Consider the following 24,386-nt stretch of genomic DNA (forward strand, 5'->3'; position numbering starts at 1 on the left):
AAGTGACAGGATTTCATTTGTTTTATGATTCAATAACATTCCACTGTGAATACGTACTGATCTCCTCTATTACTGTAAACCTATTTGTTTTATTTAGTTAATGTTGGTATTGTTACAGTGAGTACCGTAGTGTAGAAGTATCTTTCTGAGAACAATTTCATTTCCTTAGAGAGTATTCTGTCATGCAGTCATGAGTCTTTAATTTATTGAGTCATCTTCTTTCTCTTTACAATAGCAGGTGGTTTAAATTTTATTCTCATGAACTATGCAAGATTCTCTGTTATCTATATCCTTGGCACCTTTCTGATGTGGACAAACAACTGCAGGACATGGTAATGAACATTTGGATATCTACAAAAAAAAAAAAAAAAACCTGAGTTTATTTCTTAAGTTTATCAATTTTTGTATTGAGTGAGATGAGAGAGTACACTACATTATAGCAATCCACACCATATGAACCAAAGACTGATAGCTAAGAGCTTAAATTACACAAATATCTCAAGAAACAAAAAAGGGGAGTTTCTTTCTTGGCGTTATATAAAAGATACACACTAAAAAGTGTGTGTGTGTGTGTGTGTGTGTGTGTGTGTGTGTGTGTGTGTGATACAGTCATAGAAAATCAAAATCAGAATTTATATCCTGAAAATACCAAGGATATGAAAATGAACTTAATAATATAAAATGTCTCTAAACTCTTCACCCAGTGAAGAGTTAGTACCAGATCCTAAAGAGTGACAGTGATACTTAGTACAGTTATAAGTTAACAAAACAATTGGCCTGAACAATATTATTTTGTGGTTGTAAATATGCCAGGTGCTATTAATGGAGTTGATGAATATGGAGCAGATCATATTCACTCATATTTAAAGGTTAGTGCTGACAAGCAGAAATTGTAAAGGTTGATTTCTTTTTTTCTGATCAATTATGACATACTTTGGAAAGTTCAGGGATATGTATTTTTAAACCCAAGGAATGTCTAATGTAATTAGGCTTCTGAACTTCTTGAAGATGAATTAATACAAATTCATGCACATCTGGCTGTACCTTTCTGTAAACTTAAGTCTAAGTTGTGAATAAATGTTATTGTATATAATTATCACAATTAAAGCTCAGAAAAGTGGTGTTTTAATTTTATGCAAACCAAGAAAGCCACAGTGGCTGCTTTACATGGGAATGGTTTGTTTTTCTTACAATGGCCATGTATTTAAAGATTTTTCTTTTTATCAACACACTTTAGTTTCCACTGGGCATGTGCATTTCCTACCTGTGCTCATGGTTCCCTTAGCACATGAGCTTCATTGGTGTGAAGACCCGACTCAGCTAAAAACCAAAAGCATAATATGGCAAGGATAAGACTGCAATGGCTGATTAAACAGTGACAGCAAAGTGTTAGGTATTTAACCTTCAGATAGTAAGAATCCAGTATATTCTGCAGAACTGGCTCTTTAAGGACGTGGTGTAGCCAAAGTATACATTTAGCAAACACCAATGTAAGTAAAATAATGACATGGCTAATAGTCATATGTCTGTATTAAAAGTACTGTGCTGAGGAAGAAGAAAAGTTGCACATGTGTCTTTGAGAAATAATGGCCACAGTAGGAAGGCTGACAGAGCCGGAGAGACAGTGCCAGGGCAAGGTGGGTTTAATCCTCAAGACAATAGAATACAACTTGAGACCATGCAAACTGAGGTGCCCAGATGTGCAAGAAACCCATATCAATACAAGATTATTTTTTTCCAAATTAGAGAGTTTAATGTTAAATAAAGAAATTGTGGCTAGTGTCTAACAGGTAGAAATCGGCAGAGTTTGTTTTCCATTTGGTGAAGAAAGACTGTATTTGTGTGTCTAAAGTTCCACTCCTATTCAGGATGTCTATAAATGTTTAAAGATGTATTTTACAAATCCAGAGTGCATCATACTATTCTTTCCATCACTGTGGTCTAATTTTTCCCAATCTATTTCATTCTCTTCCATTTATATTCAAGGTAATTTGCATATTATTAGCATATTGTAATGAAGGGCACATTGAAGCAGAGAACACAGTAGGTGTGTCCCCTCTGTAACTTATATCTATATCAGTATGTACAGTCATACAGGCAGGACAGGTGTGGAGGCCAGAGGACAACTTGCAGCAGTCACTTCTCTCTTGTTACCATTGAACTCAGGTTGCTAGGCCTTTGTGGCAAGAACCTTTATCTTCTTGGCTGTCTTCCTGGTCCTTGTGTTGTTTTACATTCTTTTCTCATTGGCGTACAGTGCAATAGCAACAACATGAACATGTTATTTGCCGCACATACTTGGCTTTATCATCTTTTCTTCTTGTTCTCTGAGGGTTCTCCTCCCCTTTCATGCCTCAGACCACTTGTAACATCTCTTCTTCCTCTTCCAATCCTCCAAGTAGTATTACCTATCTAATCAATTTAAAAGTATTATTGCCAAGTTGTTCAGTATCACTGTTAACAAATATGGCATTTTTTTTTTTTTTTTTTTGGTTTCCTTAAATGATCACTTTAATCTCATCTTCACAAGCAATCTTCCGACCTTCAAATACTTTGTGAATCAGACAGTTGTTCAGTTTCCTGATGGACTGAATCTGAAGGAGCTGTTACTGTATCGAGAGTATTTTTGGCCAACATTTTTCACACATACAATAACCATATTCATAGTAAGATATTTTATAAAGTAACTAACCATTTCACTTTTCTGTGCTTAAAGCCAGATTTAGGCCATAGTTTTACTTCAGGCTTTGGCAGTGGGCTTGGGTGAAAGTGTATGAAGAAATGTAAAATGAAATATTTATTGAGACATTTAAAAAGTAGAGCGAGACAGGTATGGGATGCTATAGATTCTAGTCGTTTTGGCCAGGGAACAGGAGATGATATTTCTGATAGTGTTACTTTCTCGAACGTTTAGGAAACCTGAGCCTAATGACCTTTCTTCAGATCAAGCATCTAAAAAGTAGGGTAGCTGATATTTTAAAAATCAGATGTAATTCTGCAAGCCCCAGGTAGAAACTAAAGAAAATTTGCAATATCAGATTGTTGGAATAATATTTTCAGTATAAAAAAGTAAATAATTTTAAAGAAATAGAACGTAAAATTTCATTACTTGTTATGAGATAGATGATTTTGAATGCAGCTTTTAATAATCATGTTTATAAGATAATTATAAAATATTATTTAGAATGATACAAGCAAGTAAATACACATGCACATGCATACACACACACACAAACACATGCACACACACTCACATGCACATAACACACACACACATGTACATAACACACACACACACACACACACACAAAAACACACAGACACACACACACACACGAGACTTTTCTCCAACATTGTAAAGACAGTGATTAAAGAAAGAGCAACATAAGATATAGTTGTTTGAAGTCTTTTTACGTGTTGTGATATTACAGGTAGTATGCAGTGGTACATGCTTATGAGTGTAGGTGTCCATGTTCCTGGTAGCCATCGTTCAACCCCAGAACATTTAAGACATTCTGTCTGTCTCTAAGGGCAGTATACAATATATATTATATTGTGAATACACATGGGTCATCTTTCCATAAAGAGGCATACAGAGGGTAGAGATTGTTTAGATATCCTCTTCAGATGCTTCCCAGATTATTTCTCAGACAGCATCTCTCAGTAAATATTTAAGCCACCATGTTGGCTAAACTGGCCATCCAATAACCCCCAATACCTGCCCGTGTTTCTCCCATTCCCCACTGCTGGGCTTACAGTTATATGATAACACACAGAGATACAAACTCAGTCTCTCCTGTTAGTTCACCAGATATGTTACTCTCCCCACATGTGATATCATTTCATGAAATATAATGAATAAATTCTTCGTATTATTTTCTGAGCGACCGGCATAACACCTTAGCCAAAGCTAATGACTAGGAGCCAGGTGGCCTTTTTTATTTTTTATTTTTTCTTCCTCTAACAGTTTCAGAGTTGCAGGTTTTACAATGAGATCTTTCACCCATTTTGATTTAACTTGTTCATAGTCTTGAGATGGGGGTCATTTTCACTCTCTTGCATGTTTTATCTAGCCATATCAGAATAACTATTTAGAGAGACTCATTCTTTTTTGGAAGTATTTTTTTGGTAATGTTAATAAACTCAGGACTGCAGCTGTATTCTCCTAGTTATCTCCTTTTCTATTCTGCCTGCCTGGTTTTTCCTCTATGTTGTTTTGTTTCCATTGCTCTATCATAGAACATGATGCCAGATATTGTGGCGCCTCCAGCACTGTTCTCTTTGATCAGCTCTGAGATGTCTGTTTCCTGCAAGCCTTGATATTTGAACAGAGTCCTTATTAACAGAGTCCTTATTTCTTTCAGGGTTTTTCACAGTTTGTCGTTACATTTTACTAAAGCTTCTAAAACTAATCACATTTGTCCTTGGATTGGGAGCCTATCCTCAAAGTGTAGCCTCTCAATGGCACCGTTTTTATTCTGTTTGCTTCTGTAGGGAATTCAGAGACCATCCCTATGTGAGGCATGTATGGTCACCAGAACATCCTTGCTTTGTTAGAATGGGACAAATCTAATTTCTAAACTCAAGCAGCAGAGATTAATTTAATTGTTTTAATTATGTATACAATATGTAATCAACATTCTATTGAGTACATGGTTTAAAAAAGTATTCACATCCATCTTTATCCTAAGACTCATTTTATGACTGTTTGTGTGTATGTGTATGGGGGGGGCTGTCTCAAATATTTACATTCTATTGTTGGCTCCAACAATAAACAATATATACGAGTGTCACAAAACTTTATTGAGTCATGTAAACTTCAATTGTAAAAAAAAATCCATAGTTGAGTTCTAAAATGCACAACTAGCAGACAGAAATATTTAAAAGAAACAGATATCGACATAAATGAGAAGATTCTGACACACTCTGTATCTGTGATATGCTGCTTAACAAAGTTTAGAGAAAAGGAAATGAAATTTCAGGAGTTCTGTAACAGAATTTCAACAAAAGACAATCTGCATACATAAAATCACATGCTAAATGTTTTTGTTTTAAAATATTAAAAACAGATTAAAAACACAAATAAAGATCAAAAACTCAGATGACAGCAGATGCTGGTGAGGATGCAGAGAAAGAAGAACACTTCTCCACTGTTGGTGGGGCTGTAAACTGGTACAGCCTCTCTGGAAATCAGTATGGCAGTTCCTCAGAAAATTGGACATAGTCCTACCTGAAGACTCAGTTATTCCACTTCTGGGAATATACCCCAGAGATGCTCCAACATTACAACAAAGACACATGCACCACAATGTTCATAGCAGCTCTATTTATAATAGCCAAAAGCTGGAAAGAACCCAGATGTCCTTCAGTAGATGAATGCATACAAAAATTGTGGTACATTTACACAATGGAGTACTACTCAGCTATCAGAAACAATGACTTTTTGAAATTCTTAAGAAAATGGATGCATCTAGAGAATATCATCCTGAGTGAGGTAACCCAGTCACAAAAGAACAGACATAATATGCAGTCACTGATAATTGGATACTAGTCCCAGAAAGCTCTGAACACCCCAGAAACAACTCACAGACCATATGAAGGTCAAAAAAAAAAAAAAAAAACAAAAAACAAAAAAAAAAAAAACAAAAACAAAAAAAAAAAAAAAAAAAAAACAAAGGTCAAAAAATGAAAGCCTCAGTCCTTCTTAGGAAAAAATAAAATGTATAGCACCATCTCAGAGTGTGGTACACATAGACCTTAAATCATTAATAATCCAAGAGCTAAGAATATAGCCTTGTGGCAATTTTTGGTATTCAAAGATCATTATGCTTAATCTATACTCACCAGTAAAACTGTTTCCATGTTACGTTCTGTCCTACATGTACTTTATGCTTATGGTAACTAGTGGGATTTCAATACATGCTATCAAACCTCTAAAAGAATCAAGTACTGACAGAAATATTCATATAGTGTTATGCCAAAATGTCCTTAAAATATGTATATGTATCCCTTCTTTTTAAAAAATAATGTTGTAAGAGAGAAAAAAAGATGTTTATAATGTATAATGAAGGTTTTAGAGAATCAAGTTTAAAGGAATGATATGGCTGTAATTTAAATGAAGTAATAAAAATTCAAAAGGGAAAATTCCTTTTGAACTAGTTTCTCCTGTGGCCTTCTAATGCCAGCCAGTTGTCCAGTGGTTGGAGACACAAGGGAGGGAGATGCCTTTGCATTTTTCATGTAACACAGGTTCTATAGTGTTAGCAATAAAAAGTCTTGAATGAATCTATTCACTAATAAATAAATTCAAGGAGAACAGAGAAAGTACTTTGAGATGTGAAACAATCACCTGTAATATATTAAATAACATATATCATCATGACCTGATTCAAATAAATGCTATGTGAAAATCTTGAATGATTTGATTTTTCTACACAGTACTTTCTTATCAGTTCACCTTTGGAGCTCTATGAATAACTAAATATTACAGAGAACTAACTATTCTCTAAATATTACAGAGCACGGTCCTTAATTGTGCAATAAAGGATAGGATCATTTTAAATTGTTCCTGGTGATATGAGCTCCTTCGGAGGCTAGACTGTCTTAAGGTTAAGGACACTGTGTAACATAAAGTGAGTTCAGTTCACCATGGGAATCTTAAGGATCAGAGTTTAAAGAAAAAAATTAAAAACTAGCAAAGGAAAGAGGACTGGAGATACACCTTAGTGGTAGAACATTTGCCTAGCATTCTGTATGAGGGCCTGGGATCAATCTCTAGTACCGAAACTTGCTAAGTAACTAACCATAGAACCAAAATTCAAATACTTATTTTAAGTAAATGAAAATAAAGGACCTGAACATGAAAATAAAACAGGAAATGCGCCACACATGTTTGGATTCTCTGGCTTTGTAACTACGCAGATTCTGGTTCTACCATTTTGTGGCACTGTACTTGACACGGGACTGTTGAGCTATTGCTCAGGCAGATGTGTCAGGAAAGAAAAGGTGACGGTGAATCTGTCAAGAGGCTAAAAGAAGTAGGAAGCACTTCAGAGGGAAAAGATAGAAAGGAACAGGAGGAACAGTAGAGATGGTATTTCATTTAGCTCCACTTTTGATAGGAATGTTATTAGAATTAATCATAGAATGATCAAATTGTAAGTGTCTAAAAAAAATCTAACTTCCAGTTTGTCAGGAGGCAAAGAATGTCAGACAAATTCAGGTCCTTTTTTATTTTTTATCAGAACGACAAAGAATCTAATCATGTAACAGATTGGGACTAGAGAGAGCTTTCCTGTGTCTCTTGTTACAGTTCCCTCCACAGAGTAGGAAACAATGGGCAGGGGTGGGGGTGGGATGTAAGTCCCCAGGGCAGTGATCTGAAGTTCATTGTCACCACAGACTACATAAGTCGAGCATTAACCTGTACTTGCCTATGTTCTGACAATAAAAAGACAAAGGTAAGAAACTATCTGAAGAGCACCTTGGGTTTGTAAAGCAGGCAATTATAAAAGGCTCTGCACACAGAACCCCTGAAACACTGCCCAGGGCTCTGGTGAGGTGTGGTGAGCGCTCATAACATGGAGACTGTTGTCAGGATCTGTTATCATCAGCAGTATTACTCCCAAATTAACTCTAAAGTCACAATGGCTCTCATACACCAAGAGAGCAAACCCAGTTTGGCTAATTTTTAATCCCCACTGTATTTTTTTTTCACAACTTTATTTTACAAAACAAAGATAAATGTACAGATTTTAAGCATTTTTTTGCATGAAATTATACAATACATATTTGTCAGTACTTTTTTTTTTAATTTTAAAATAATTTTTACAGAAAACTGTATGAATATATTTTTAAGTCGATACTTGATTTTTTTAAAGGTTTGATAGTATGCATTGAAAACTTAATACTTACAATGAGCATAAAGTACATGTAAAACAAAATGTAACATGGAAATAGTCAAAGTTTTCTTGTTTTATAAAGATTTTTTTGTTTTGTTTTCTTTATTTCTGGGACTTCATACAGTCTGTGAGTTGTTTCTGGGGCAGTGCGACCCTCTGGGGTTAGCATCCCACTATTTGTGACTGCATATTATGTCTGTTCTTTTGTGACTGGGTTATCTCACTCAGAATGATATTCTCTAGATGCAGCCATTTTCTTAAAAATTTGGTCAAGTCATTGTTTCTGGTGGCTGAGTAGTATTCCATTGTGTAAATGTACCACAATTTTTTGTATCCATTCATCTTCTGAAGGACATCTGGGTTCTTTCCAGCTTCTGGCTATTATAAATAGAGCTGCTATGAAAATTGTGGTGCATATATATTTATTGTGTACTAAGGGGTCTCTGGGGTATATGCCCAGAAGTGGAATAGCTGGGTCTTGAGGTAGTATTATGTCCAATTTTCTGAGGTATCGCCAGACTGATTTCCAGAGTGGTTGTATTAGCTTGCAACCCCACCAACAGTGGAGAAGTGTTCCTCTTTCTCTGCAACCTTGCCAGCATCTGTTGTCATCTGAGTTTTGGATCTTGGCCAATCTGACTGGTGTGAGGTGGAATCTCAGGGTTGTTTTGATTTGCATTTCTCTGATGGCTAAGGGTGTGGAGCACTTCCACAGATGTTTCTCAGCCATTTGATATTTCTCAACTGAGAACGTTTTGTTTAGCTCTGTACCCCATTTTTTAATAGGGTTATTTGATTCTCTGGTGTCTAGCTTTTTGAGTTCTTTGTATACCTTAGATAAGAGGCCTCTATCTGATGTGGAGTTGGTAAAAATCTTTTCCCATTCTGTTGGCTGCCATTTTGTTTTTTTGACAATGTCCTTAGCATTACAGAAACTTTGCAATCTCATTAAGTCCCATTTGTTAATCTTTGACCTTAGAGCTTGAACTATTGGTGTTTTGTTCAGAAAATTTTTTCCTGTGCCTATATGTTCTAAAGTTTTCCATATTTTCTCATCTAATAGTTTCAGTGTATCTAGTTTAATGTGGAGATCTTTGATCCACTTACACTTGAGCTTTGTACAAGGAGATAAGAAAGGGTCTATTTTCATTCTTTTGCATGTTGAGTGCCAGTTGGACCAGCACCATTTGTAGAATAAGCTGTCCTTTTTACATTGAATGTTTACTACTCCTTTGTCAAAAATCAGGTGACCATATATGTGAGGGCTCATTTCTGGATCTTCTATTCTATTCCATTGATCCACATGCCTATTTCTGTACCAGTACCATGCAGTTTTCAGCACAATTGCCTTGTAGTATAGCTTGAGGTCAGGGATAGTGATTCCCGCAGATGTTTTCTTGTTGTTGAGGATGGATTTCTCTATTCTAGGTCTTTTGTTATTCCATATGAAATTGCACATTGATCTCTCCAATTCCATGAAGAACTGTGTTGGTATATTGATGAGGATTGCATTTAATCTGTAGATTGCTTTTGGTAGGATGGCCATTTTTAAAATGTTGATCTTTTCAATCCATGAGCATGGGAGATCTTTCCATTTTCTGAGATCCTCCTCAATTTCCTTCTTTATAGGTTTGAAGTTCTTGTCATACAGGTCCTTCACTTGCTTAGTTAGAGTCACACCAAGGTATTTCATAGTTTCTGTGACAATTGTGAAGGGTACCTTTTCCCTAATTTCTTTCTCCACATGTTTGTCCTTTGAGTATAGGAAGGCTACTGATTTGTTTGAGTTGATTTTGTATCCAGCCACTTTGCTGAACTTGTTTATCAGCTGTAGGAGTTCTCTGGTGGAGTTTTTGGGGTCACTCAAGTACACTATCATGTCATCGGAAAAGAGTGATGTTTTTATCTCTTCCTTTCCGATTTGTATCCCATTGGTCTCCTTTTGCTGTCTAATTGCTCCAGCCAGGACTTCCAGTACTATGTTGAATAGGTAGGGGGAGAGTAGGCAGCCTTGTCGTGTCCCTGGTTTTAGTGGGATTGCTTCAAGTTTCCCACCGTTAAGTTTGATGTTGGCTGTTGGTTTGCTGTATATTGCTTTTATTATGTTTAATTACCGATCTTGGATTCCTGATCTTTCCAGGACTTTTAACAGGAAGGGGTGTTGAATTTTGTCAAATGCTTTCTCAGCGTCTAGTGAGATGACCATGTGATTTTGTTCTTTGAGTTTGTTTATATGGTGGATTAAGTAGATGAATTTCCTTATATTAAACCATCCCTGCATCCCAGGGATGAAGCCTACTTGGTCATGATGAATGATCATTTTGATGTGTTCTTGGATTCGGTTTGCAAGGATTTTGTTGAGTAATTTTGCATAAATGTTCATAAGTGAGATTGGTCTGAAGTTCTCTTTTCTTGTAGAGTCTTTGTGTGGTTTAGGTACAAGGGGTATTGTAGCCTCAAAAAATGAGTTGGGTAGTATTCCATCTGATTTTATCTTTTGGAGTAGTTTGGAGAGTATTGGTTTTATATCTGCAATAAATGTCTGATAAAATTCTGCAGTGAACCCATCTGGACCTGGGCTTTTTTTGGTTGGGAGGCTTTTGATGACTTCTTCTATTTCTTTAGGTGTTATATGGCTATTTAGATGGTTTACTTGGTCCTGGTTTAACTTTGGGATCTGTCTAGGAATTTGTCCATTTCCTCCAGATTTTCCAATTTTGTGGAGTACAAGTTTTTGTAGTAGGATCTGATGATTTCTTGAATTTCTTCAGTTTCAGTTGTTATGTCTCCACTTTCCTTTCTGATTTTGTTAATTTGTATATGCTCTTTGCCCTCTAGTTTGTCTGGCTAGGGGTTTATCAATCTTGTTGATTTTCTCAAAGAACCAACTCTTGGTTTTGTTGATTTTTTCAATGGTTCTTTTTGTTTCTATTTGGTCTATTTCTGCCCTGATTTTGATTATTTCTTACTGTCTACTCTTCTTGGGTATATCTGCTTCCTTTTGTTCTAGGGCTTTTAGCTGTGCTGTCAGGTTGCTGATGTAAGCTCTCTCCAGTTTCTTTTTGGAAGCACTTAGGGCTATGAGTTTTCCTCTCAGTACTGCTTTCATTGCATCCCATAGGTTTGGGTATGTTGTGTTTTCATTTTCATTGAATTCTAGAAAGTCCTTAATTTCTTTCTTTATTTCTTCTTTGACCCGGCTATCGTTTAACAGAGCGTTGTTTACCTTCCATGCATACATAGGCTTTTTGTTGTCTCTGTTGTTGTTAAAGACCAGCTGTAGACTATGGTGATCTGAGAGGATGCATGGGAGTATTTCAATCTTCTTATATTGATTGAGGCTCATTCTGTGTCCAATTATGTGGTCAATTTTCGAGAAGGTGCCATGGTGTGCTGAGAAGAAGGTGTATTCTTTTACTTTAGGATGATATGTTCTGTATATATCTATTAATTCCAGTTGGTTCATAGTCTCTGCTAGTTGTAGAGTGTCTTTGTTCAGTTTCTGTTTCCATGATCTGTCCATTGGTTAGAGTGGGGTATTAAAGTCTCCCACTATTATTGTGTGGGGTGAAATGTATTTTTTGAGCTTTAGTAGGGTTTCTTTTATGAATGTGGGTGCCTTTTTATTTGGAGCATATATGTTAAGGTTTGAGAGTTCCTCCTGACAGATTTCCCCGGTAATGAGTAAAAAGTGTCCTTTCTTATCTTTTTTGATAACTTTTGGTTGGAAATTTACTTTATTCGATATTAGAATAGCCACTCCAGCTTGCTTCTTGGAGCTGTTTGCTTGGAAGTTTTTTTCCTACCCTTTTACTCTGAGATAGTGTCTGTCTTTGTCTTTGAGATGAGTTTCCTGTATGCAGCAAAAGGCTGGGTTTTGTTTATGTATCCAGTCTGATAGCCTATGTCTCTTTATTGGGGAGTTGAGTCCATTTATGTTAATAGATATCAAGGAATATTTGTTTCTGTTTCCTGCCATTATTGCTTTTGTGGGTTGAGTTGTGTCTGTGTCTTTTTCTTTTAGTTTTCTTGTTTAGGAGTTTTCTTGTTTTTACTAGGCTGTATTTTCCCTCATTGTATTTGGTTTTTCACCTATAATTCGTTGTAGTGCTGGGTTTGTGGTCAGATATTGTGTAAATTTTGATTTGTCTTAATCCCCACTGTATTAAGCACAAGATTCTCGAAGCCTGATTGGTTTGTTGGCTTGGGAGAGTTGATGAATGTCTTTATGAGACTCACAAAGCACTTTATGGTACTTTTATAAATACAGTGATTTACCATTTAAATACATACTTTATTCACATATATTGAATATATATATATATATATATATATATATGTATATATATATATATGTATATGTATATATGGACTGATATTATTCTGACAAGTCCTAAGCAGAAACTGCATCCCTTCTGTCTTTTGTCATTTCTTTTTAATTTTTGTTCTTCTAGTAGTTTCATCAGTGGTACTTTCTCTGCCCACACAGATAAGCAGATATATCCTGTTTTTTTTTCCCCTCATTAGATTCCTTTCTGATTTTCATCCTTTCTCTGATATGCCTAGTAAAGATCCCTATTTTAATGAAAATTGTTCTAAAATTAAATAATGAATAAAAAGTGTAATTATATTTAAAATAGCCATATTGGAACTTTCTTAAGAGAAAAAAATAACCATTTTTTCTCAACATTTACTAATTACAGTCCTTATATTTTATATGATCCTTTTATCAGATTATTTATAATAAAAAACATATAATTTATTTTTGCTACATTTTGGAGGAATAATTTTATATAAAATAAAAATTATAAGCATACAGTATGCTTTGGTCTGGCACTATTTTCAGGAAAACTGTTGGTTTTAGATGCTTTATGTAACCACAAGATATATGTTTCTTCTCTTTTGTCAGAAGATGGACACAGCAGCAAAGTGTATCGCATCCTTTCTTCTGGTTTCGTTATCACATTTTAGTTGCTGTGGGCAGAGGTTTCCTTGTAGAGGATTCAGATAGCTGTCTGCAAGATGCAGTTTATCAGAATTACCCAAACTGTTTGTGGAATGGTACAATTATCCGGACACTGGGGCTCACTTGACACGTCGCTACTTTTGGTTTCATAATTGTTTTTTTCTTTTTCTTTCAGAAATTGAAAAATTTCAAGGCTCAGATGGAAAAAAGGAAGACGAAGAAAAGAAATATCTCGATGTCATCAGCAACAAAAACATAAAGCTCTCGGAAAGAGTGCTGATCCCAGTGAAACAGTATCCAAAGGTACTGCATGCGTTTTCAGTGTGTTGGGACAAAATAGATGAAGGTCTCAGGGTTTCGTCATTGACTCTTAGGAGTTACACATGTAAAGCTTTGCTATCTTAGTATGACAATGATACAGGCAGAAACATAAAAAAAAAAAACAGTGAAGGGCTTTATTTTCCAGTAAAACTTTTACTTTTAGTACATTTCTATTTCGGATATGAAAACCATAATTATACGTTTTTGTCATTTAGGCAGCATGACAATGGCTCACCAATTTGCCCATTTATTTACAAATTATTATATTTTCTTCTGGTATACACTAAACACACACACACACACACACACACACACACGTGCACGCAAACATTCTTATGCTTATTTTTGGAAAGAACATAAAGAGTACAACATTAGCTAACTATTTGGAAATTGGTAATATTTCAAGTCTTATTACCATTAAGAATACAGCATATTAGTGGTTTCATGGTTTTTACTGTTTTGTCTTCTACAGACAGTTTTAAAACTAATTCCAGCATTGTTTTCAGTGTAACACATCTCTAACTATATTAATTGTACCTACAAGTAATTCATTGTAGTATAACATAGCATTCAATGATGTGGTTTCATGGGCAATATTAATATATTTCAGTGGATAAAAGGTATTTCTACTTTTGCAAATAAATGAAAAATCTAAAAATAGATAAATCAAGCTGGTAATATATTTTATAATGAGTGAATTGGAAGCAAGGACCATGTAATTATCTTAATAAATAAAGATTACAGAAATGAATGCTATAGTTTTCCAATTGCCTCTAACTGTGATAAAATGTAATAAATATAATTAAGTTAAATGCTTTGTTTACTATCACCTGAAATATGAAAAAACCATTACATTCAAAAGCAATGAAATTTAGCTATCAGATGATATAAAGGATCAAGTTCATTTTGATTTTATTACAACCAGACCTAATCTGTTGTAATAAAGCATCGTCAGTAGGAATATTTGTCATATATATATATATATATATATATATATATATATATATATATATATATATGTATATATAGTAAATTTCAAATTGGGTGATCTTATGAAAGTGTATGAAGGGATGTGTTCCTTTCCAATCTATTATGATAGCTATATTGTTGACTTATAAAAAGAAATTAACAAATTATATTTTAAATAGAAGGTTATTTCTTTAATATGCAAGTAAATATAACATTACTTGATGCTGTCTCTAGCTGTAACACTTCTCATTCTGCGTTTCTGAAAGTATGACAATGAAATGCTTCTGTCTAGCTTCTGGCCATATGTTGTTGGCAACATAGAAGTCATTCTGAGACCCAATGGCTTTTCAAATGTGTGTGTTGTTAAATGCTGAAAGTTAAGAGTTCACAATTGATTCAAAATGACAACCATTAAAACAGGAATATTGTATAGCATCAAATTTCAATGTGCTGTATTATTTCCAAATTAAGTTGAAGATGTTCAAACCACAGGTGTCTGCAAATTCTTTTTATTTAAATGTTTTGGAATCAAAATCCTTAAGTTTGGGCTAACGTTGAAATGTCATAGAATTTGTAACATTGATTCTACAGATCAGAAGACTTTAATTCTGTTATTTTTTTAAAAGAGATCTTTGTTACTGAGGAAGATTTTTAGGACATATTTCATTTTTATTTTTGAACAGTTGAATTTTTAATTTGATTGATCATGCTTAAATATTTATGTTACTTCTCATGTAAAATGTGGACAATTGAGAGCTTTGCATTTCTGGATAGTAGAGTATGGAATTTTCCTTTGACACCTTATGTTTCAGAATAACCTCCCATCTTTTTAATTGCTAAATAGACTGCCAAACATTTAATATTTTTAGTCAATGCCTATTCCATTTATTGATCACACAAATGAGAACTCCAAAACCCTTTAAAGAATGAGGAAATATTGTGAAAGAGCTTGCCTTACTAACTGTGGTGGTTTAAATGTGCTTAGCCCAGAGTGTGAATGGCACTATTTGGAGGTGTGGCCTTTTTGGAGTAGAAGTGGCCTTGATGGTAGAAGTGTGTCACTGTGGGTATGGGCTTTCAGCTCCTGATAGCTCTGTGGAAGCCAGTCTTCTCCAACTCACCTTGGGAACAAGATGTAGAACTTTCATCTCCTCCAGCTCCATGCCTGCCTTGATGCTACCATGCTTCCCTCCATGGTGTTAATAGACTGAACCAGTAAGCCAGCCCCAGTTAAATTTTAACCTTTATAAGAGTTGCCTTGGTCATGGTGTCTCTTCACAGCAATGAAAATCCTACCTCAGACAGAAGTTGGTACCAGGGACTAGGGTATTGCTATGATAGGCCTGCCCATGTTTTTATTTGGAGGAATGCACATTTTGTGACTTTGGGTTTGGAAAACAGCAGAATTCATTAAGTGAGGCTTATTGGCCATTCTAGTAGGAATATGGAAGGCATTGGTGCTAATGGTGATTTGAACTGATGGGGCCTGTCTTAAGAAGTTTCAGAGAAGAATGTTAGTATGTGGCCTAGAGACTGTATTGTGGTAATTTAGTGAGGAATGTAGCTGCTTTCGCCAATGTCTGAAGAGTCTGTCAGGCTAATTCTAACATGTAGAGAATCAGATTGATTGCATTGACAAAGTCTCAGAAAAGCCAAGCATAGACTTTGTCCTGCTAGCCCCTGTTAAATGTTGTCCTTTGTAAGAGTTGCTTTAGTCATGGTGTCTCTTCACAAACACTAATCCTATGCTCTTTTGTCACCTGTCAATGGTGACCTATTTGGTTTTTATAATACAACCATAAAATCATATTTCAAAAACATACATTGTTTTATCATTTTCTCTAATCTTTTGAATGAGTGCCACATTTATTACAAAGCATTGATTCTTTCAGAGTATTTGTTGATACTTTTCACAGAGTATCGAATATTTCCATTTTAATTTTTGAATATTGAATATTTCCATTTTAATTTTTGAACTTTAGCTGTCTGATATACATTTATGAGCTTAGCTAGCATGTTGTTCTGTTGATAGTAGGGAACACTGAGCAGTGACGTGGATATAGAACTCAATCTTGTATATTAAAAACTATCTCATCCTTCCTGGATGTGCTCTTCAGGATGACCTGTTTTATATAAGGCTTTCTGAGTCTCTATTTCTTGGATGCTTAGTGTCTATTTGCACCAGTAATTAGGGTATTGGTGGCCTAGTCCTTTCAAACAAAGGGCAGTAAAGAAGTGTGGAAATTCTTCAGGGAAATGACCTTATCATGACTTTACTACATGACCTTTTCCACATAGATTTTGTTTCAATTAGTCTCCAACTTCAGGCTAATTTGCTGACTTAGTTGAATACTACAAGGAATTGAAAGAAACTTAGATCTTAAATTATAGAAACTCTAAGAATGCTGTTGAAGAGTTTTAATCATGACTTATCTAGCCCTAGCTTTTGTGTTTATTTATTTAGAGGCAAATAGAATGTATTATCAAATAATTTTATGTACAGTTTTCAATATTTTGGTAACAAGATTAATACAGGAGTAATTGGTAATCTTGCAAAAAAATGTGAATCTTTTTTCTTCTGCATTCTCTACTGAATTGATTCTCTATTCAATCTCTGTCATGGAAAAGATGCCAATTCTTAACATTAACACCTCCTCCCAAAATCCATCTGTGCCTTACATCATAGTTCAAACACACTTCTTAATTTTAAAATATGAAATCCATATGCATATTAGAGATATAATCTATTTTAGACTGTCAAGCAAGCTATTGCTGTAGCTCATGGGTACTTTTGGAAGAGGTATAAGCTAGGTCCTCGTCTTTCGATTTTATTAGTATGAAAAGGAGCATTTTGTGCAATATATTCATATCAAGGTTTCTCTTTGATCCTCCCAAACTCCTCTAAGATCATCCTTATTCCTCCATGCATTAGTTAGGGTTCTCTAGATTCACAGAATATATGGGTAGTCTCTTTATAGTAAGGGGATTTGTTGATGACTTACAACCCCCCAACAATGGTCAGCAGCAGCTGTGAATCTAATCAAAGGATCTAACAGCTTTTCAGACCCATAAAACAGGCAGCAGAAGAAGAGAGGGTCTTCCTTCTTCCAGTGTCCTTATGGAGGTCGCGAGCAGAAGCTGTGGTCCAGATTAAAGGTGCGTGCCACCATTACTGTATCTGGGATTTTCTTTGTTCCAGATGACCTTGAACTCAGAGATCTCCTTGCCTTAGTTTCCTGGGATTCACATCCACCATGCCTCAAGATATCCATGCCAATATCCAGATCAGAAACTTGTATCCCCCAGTCTCAAGATCAGTGAGCCTGTCAATTCTGGATTGTAGTTCATTCCAGATATAGTCAAGTGGACAACCAGGAGCAGCCACCACACTTCACATACCCATCTCATCACTTTCTCTCTCTTTTGAACAGAAACAACTAAATAAAAACATAATACAATGAAAAGCTTATGAAACAGGAAAAATACACATAAACTCATAAAAACATAATATCACAAATCATAATATATAAGCAAAAGTCCTGAGAGATAATACTTACTAAACAGTATGAGAGAAATAAAAAGATGAACAAAAATGCAATACACTCATTTGGAATATACATCTCCATGAAGTGAATTTTTTTATCTTAGAAGACTTAGACAGGCATTGTTTTTTGAAATACAGACACACAGACACACACACAGACACACTAGAACTTAGACATGGAAGCCTTCATTGGAAGAGGATAATTGCTTGTTTCTAGTGTGTATTTTTTTCCCAACTGGACAATTCGGTCTTTCTACAACTTCAAAGACCTCTCTCTCTCGGTAAATTCAGAATCCTCTAAGATGTATTAGATTTTTTCTTCCACTTAGTTTGTCCAAAAGTCTACTTCCTATTTTTCAAGTTATGTTGCTGTCATCATGAAAGCATTTAGTACATGTCATGTGGTACTAGCATCTGGAAATAACCAGAGAACCAGAAAAATCTACAGGGTGAGCACTCTGTAGAATTAATCCTAATTACTTTTTCAATGAAATACAGGGCACATTTGATAAGCGCTTTAATTTTCAGTTTAATTCCTATCTGTTCCCTATCCTGTCACCTTTGAATTAAATATCAGCTGAAAAGAAAATAATGTGCAACCTCTATTCAAATTTTATGTGAAGAAATATATTGCAATATGTTGGAGTACTTCATTATCTTCTTGGACTGATCCCATTTCCAACAGAATTTAGAGACGTTCCATGGTACAATGTCCACTCCTTCTCGTTTTGAATGACTTTTGATCTTGCTCACTGGCCTTCCTGCGTCTTTCAATGTTCTTGCTTTTTTACTATGCAGTTCTGATCATTCTCACCATTTTATACTGACAATGCATTTTTTCCCTAGAAAAAAATTGATTTATTGAAAATCGATTCTTTTCTCACATAATATATTCTGATTATGGTTCCCCAGGCCCCTTTATCTGCTTCTGTTCCTCCCTACACCCCTCTCACATCTGGATCCACTCCCATTCTGTCACTCAACAGGAAAGAACAAGGCTTCTAAAGTATAACCATGAAGTATAACAACAACAACAACAAACTATAAGATAAAACCAAACTCTAACATTGGATTTGGATAATCAAGTAGAAGAAAAAGAGACAAAGTGATGGGATAAGAGTCAGGGATGCACTCAACCAGGAATCTACATTCAGGATTCCCATAAGAACTCTAAACTTGGAACCATAATATATAACACAGAGGATTTTGCACAGACCCATGTATGCACTGTGCATACTGCCACAGTCCCTGTGAGTTCATATGAGTTCTGATCATGTTGATTTGGTAGGCTTTGTTTCTTCAATGTCCTGCATCCATTTTGGATCTTACATTCTTCCTGAGTCCTCTTCCGTGGTGTTCCCTGAGTCTTTAGGGGAGAGGTTTGTAGGAGGCATCCCATTCAGGGATGAATATTCAAAGGTTTCTCCCCATGGGTGTAATATTTGCCTGTGGGTCTCTATCGGTTCTCATTTGCTGCACGAGGAAGATGCCGTGGTGTTGGCTGAATGACAAACCTACATGTAATTACATCAGTATAACATTAGGAATCATTTTACTGTTACATTTTTTAAAATAATTTTTATTGCAAGTTCTCTGTATTTACATTTCAAATTTTATCCCTTTTCCTCCATCTCCCATCCCTCCTCCCCACACCCCTTGCTTTCACAAAGATGCTCCTACTCTCAACCACTCACACCCACCTTTGCACTCCCCTACACTGGGAAAATTATCCTTCACTGGACCAAAGACCCCTCCTCCCACTGATGCAGTGGCATCCATATCAGAGTAGTATTTCATTTTGTCCTAAGTCTCTGGGTGTATAGTATCTGGTTATAGGTCTTTCAGACAGTGTTGAGTACCTGGGTTCTATCTCATGGAGTGGTCCTTTAATCAAATAAAATATTTACTAGTTACTCCCATAAGCTTTGTGAATAAAGCCTGTGACGTCTCATAGGTAAGACATCATTGCAGATCAAGGGGTTTATGCCTAGGTTGGTGTCCTCTTGTGGTTTTTCTCTCCTGGTAGTTGGCAACTTGATTTTGTCACATAGTTATATGGGCGTAGCAGGAAATAGTGAAAGCATTGTCTCACTTTCATCTTTATGACACAGAGTAAAGATCTCTTGATTTTTTTGCTTTTTCATTATTACATGTCCACCCATCTATGTGAGCAATCTGTTTTTCAAAAGAAGTCCAGGGTCAGCAGAGTGTGAAGGATATTGAAGAGTCTGAGGAAAACTCTTGTGCCTTTAGTAAAAATTACAGTGGTGGATTTGGTTTTGTTATTGTAGTTGTTTTGTTTTTTTTTCTTTTGTTTGTCTTTTGTTCTTTGCTTTTTCTGATGAATCCCTTGTGCAACTGTAGTCTGATAAAGGAAGAGTTTCTGAGACAAGGTTTGCATAAACAGTCACTATCAACTGGAATCCATTTTTGCTTCTAGCACCTGCCCATTATCTTAGGAACAAACCTACCAAGAAGCTGGGCATTTAATTCTGGTCATTTGTGCACAGCTTTTAGAAATCGGGGTTGGGGGAGATAGAAGAAATTCTGCCATAAGATGACAGACCTCATTACAAGCCTGCAGACAAAAAAGACAGACTGCCACTTTGTCTTTGAAAGTTTGTCATTAAAAGTTTGTCTCTCATTACGTATACTGACTTCCTAGATATTTAAGAGGCTATAAAATATATTTCTCATAACCAATTTTCATTTATTCATTTTGGAGGAGTACAAAACATTAAAAATCAAGACATTAAACACAACTTGTTTAACAGAAAATTAGAAACTGAACATGAAGGCCCAGGAAAAAGAAAGATTCTGAAAGTACTTGAGAAGTACTTTTATTTTACATCTTGGACCAATGGCTGGCACAGAAGTAGCCTGCCTTTACAAACAAGCAAACAAATGAACAACCCAAAACAGAACTGCAGATTTAGGAAAGATATTCTGATATCTAGAATTCTTACATTGTTATCTGTAGAGGTGATTTACACACACACACATACACACATGTATGCATGCATACACACACCAGCTAATTTTTATATGCCTTGACTTGCTCAATTACTAAGCATTTTTAAACCTCCCTGCAACGAGTAACCATTTTCCTTGCCTAACACTTTCTAAAACTTTTTTATCTTTGCTGCCCTGTTAATTTCTGGAAAGCCCTCTGCACCCCAATTGGGCTGCTTTTACTTTCCACCTACAATGAATTTTCTTCCACAGCTTTTAAATGACCCTTCTCCCTCCAAGTCAGGGTGATGCTCCTCTCTCCTCTATCTCTTGGCCCCTTGCCTTGTACAATCTAAAAGTCCTGCCTCCGTCTCTCTGCCCAACCAATGGCTGTACAGCAACTCTTTATTACCAATCAAAGCCAGTTGGGGGCAGGGACTCTCAGATCTGGCAGCACAGTTATGGGAGACAAAGTAAGACAAAACATTAGCACCAGTTTCTAACAGTTGCTTCAGAGACAAGCGCATGCACATACCAACAGCAAAAACCTCACGCAAGTGTGTGTGTGTGTGTGTGTGTGTGTGTGTGTGTGTGTGTGTGTGTGTATGTGTGTGTGTGTTTGGATGTATAAAATGAAGGAAAGATGGCACAGCCTATTCAAAGGAAAATATAGAAATCATAAATCATAAAAAGTGTTAATGAAAACAATCTGGTGGCTGATCCTCTAAGCAAAATGTTTAAAAATAAAGCAAGGCATGAGCAAAAAAATACAATATGTGGACAATTAGAAGTATCACAAAAGACCCTGAACCAAATCAAGCCGGAATATTTTTTATTGAATAACATAATTAAAAAAATATAGATAAATATACCAATTTTAAGCATTTTTGCATAAAAGTATATAAATACATTTTTGTCATTGCTTGGTTTTTTTATAAGGTTTGATAGTATGAATTAATATCTTACTAGTTACAATGAGCATAAAGTAACAAGCCGGAATATTAAGGAAGAAATTTTAACATTCTTTTGAAGATTAATAAGAGGAATTTAACAAGATATATAAACAGAAGAAACAACCAAGAAATACAAAGAGAGGACTATAGAAACCATGGAGTCTGATGGCCCCAAGGAACGTGAGATCAATCTCTGGGATTTATATTACATCATTAGCAGATGTAATATAACTCCAGAAAAGAGGTGCAAACACAGAGGGATAATGAAGAAATAATGTTTGGAAACCCCTGAAATCTGACAAAAGACACTGAACAAATGTCCAAGAAGAAATAAGAACCTTAGGGAAGATAAACTCATACACTTACAGAAGCATCACAGACAGATTAATAATCAGCAGAAAGGGAAAAGCCATGTGTCACATACAAGGATACCCAGCAGTCTCCCTATAGATTTCTCATACAACATTGTGAATACTATGATACTGTGATTTTCTGTCTTCAAAGTCCTAAAAACAAGAAGATTAACATAATGTTAGACAAGCATGCTAAGAATGCTTAAATAATCAAATGTGTACTCAGAAATAGTGTGGAAATTAAGGGAGTCTCTGATAACCAAACACAGGGGGAGAATATTTCCACTACAGCTTTGCTGTAAGAATATTTGTAAAAAGATTCCTGGTTAAACCAAGGGCTAGTAGATAATAAACGTAAAATCTATGAAGAACTAAGGTAACACTTTAATGATAAGTTTATACTGGCAGGTCAAGTCTTAGAGTAAGTGTTGTTATTCTATTTTCTACTTCATCTTATCCCAGATACTTGGGGAATGGGGATGAGCAATTACTTAATGATTAAATATTATCTGTATAGGATAACAGCATCATAGAGCCCAATCATTGACATCTTCATGCCCTTATAGCTGTGTTTTGTTTAAGTGAATTAAAGATGCAAATAAATAAACGTTTTATGAGCACCTTTGTAAACTTCAATGAGTTGAAACAACAGGACCAATGGCTTCCTTTATCCTGTCCTCTGCCATCAATTTCTCCAAGTTTATAATGGCAGTGGCTCTTCAGTCTTCTTATTCAAACAGTAGCCTTTCCAAACTCTTCTCAGCAGACCCAGAAGCACAACCCGTAAGATGCAGGTCAGGTCACATCATACCTTTTAATAATATCTCAGAGAATTAATTTAAGATCATACAGAACATCTCCAGCACTTCCCCATTTTGCTCTAGGAAAAAGAAGAAACTCCCCAGTTGATACAGAAGCATCTGTGACACTCGCAGTCACTATAATCTTCCACTGTTTGCCTCACCTTTCAGCACACCTTATACTTTTCCCATTTGCTGCTTGTAAGTCCCTGTCGCACGGAGCAATAGGACATGTTGTTCTTGTGCTCTGTCTGTTATTTGTTTCAATTATGTAGAAGCATCTAAGCATAAAACATTTGTAGACTACAAAGAAGCAAATCTGTCCTGGGATACACTTGCTAGTGTAAACATGGGCTTTAAGAAACTATGCTAGAATATGTGTCCTGGATCATTCCTCATGTTACAGAATTCCTGAAATCCTGCCACCATGGAGCAGTCACCAGAGACCTAAAAGGAGACCCAGATTGATAATACCACTCTCACCTCCCCCACGGCTGCTCTAATCACAATACAGAGTCTGCTTTTGAGTATAAAATAATTCTAGTGGAGAATTTACTTGACTCTCGGGCCTCTCTTATCATTTATGTTACCTCATCAAATTTCCTGCTTAAAATGAAGTTAAAAGGTTAACTCAGGAACCATTTTCAACTTATCATTGAATATTGTATTATGGTTTTATTACTTAATCACGCACTTTTGCTAAATACAGTATATTGAACATCATTTGACCTTTTACAAAAGAGCTTTCATAGCCCATACATCATCCTTCAGAATATTAATTTTGACGAATTCACTCAGCCATTTGAGAGATATTTATTAGTTCTACATTAGGCATTTTGCATTCATCTCATAATTCCAAATGAGAAAAAGATGAAATTCTGAAGACTATTAAACAGTCTTCCTCATATATTCTATATTATGATTGATACATAAAAACTGGGGAATGTATTAATTCATATAGAAAACTCAAACCAATTTTTAAACAATTCTTAAAATATAGAGCTAAGTTATGAAAAGGAAATGAGAATATAAAATAAGGCCATTATTTGGTGGAGTCAGACAGGAAAAGGAAAGGAGTGGAAGAGAGAGAGAGGCTGGGGCTGGGAAGGGAGAGCAGAGGGCAGGAGAGAGACTCAGGGACTGAGACTAAACATTAATTGCTTAGTATTTGGCACGCAAGGTAAAGAGAATCTGATGAAAGTTGTGGTGTTGAATTTGTTAGTGTCAAATCTTCTTAGGAAAAAACATTTCATCCTACATGTGTCTTTCTAACTTGGACATTTTTCTACTTATTTATTTATTTATTTATTTATTTATTTATTTATTTATTTATTTATTCATTCATTCATTCATTCATTCATGTATTCAGTTTACTTTCTAATTGTAGCTCCTCCCTCTCCTCCCAGCAATGACTCCCACTCTCACATGGTTCCTCCCTCCATCTCTCATTTCCTTCATCTCTGAAAAGGGGAAGCCCACCCCACCCCACTGCATGTACCAAATTGCCTTGGTATTTCATAAATCCCTACAAGACTAGCCACCTCCTCTCTCACTGAAGCCAAACAAGGCAGCCCAGTTGGGGGAACAGAATCCAGAGCCAGAGCTGACAACAGATTCAGGGACAGCA

At 35.6% G+C, this 24,386-nt stretch overlaps 1 protein-coding gene across 1 annotated transcript in view; it reads left to right on the forward strand.

Moving 5' to 3' along the window:
• KHDRBS2 (KH RNA binding domain containing, signal transduction associated 2) overlaps positions 1–24,386 on the forward strand; it is a gene marked incomplete at both ends in the record, with an annotated part of 365,783 nt that overhangs the window by 13,183 nt on the left and 328,214 nt on the right. Inside the window, one exon of the mRNA XM_080917471.1 lies at positions 13,043–13,170. Within this exon, the coding sequence (XP_080773597.1) occupies positions 13,043–13,170 (128 nt within the window). The remainder of the gene's footprint in view (positions 1–13,042; positions 13,171–24,386) is intronic.

Source organism: Micromys minutus, assembly GCF_963924665.1.
Source record: "Micromys minutus genome assembly, chromosome: 5".
NCBI classification, from domain to species: domain Eukaryota; kingdom Metazoa; phylum Chordata; class Mammalia; order Rodentia; family Muridae; genus Micromys; species Micromys minutus.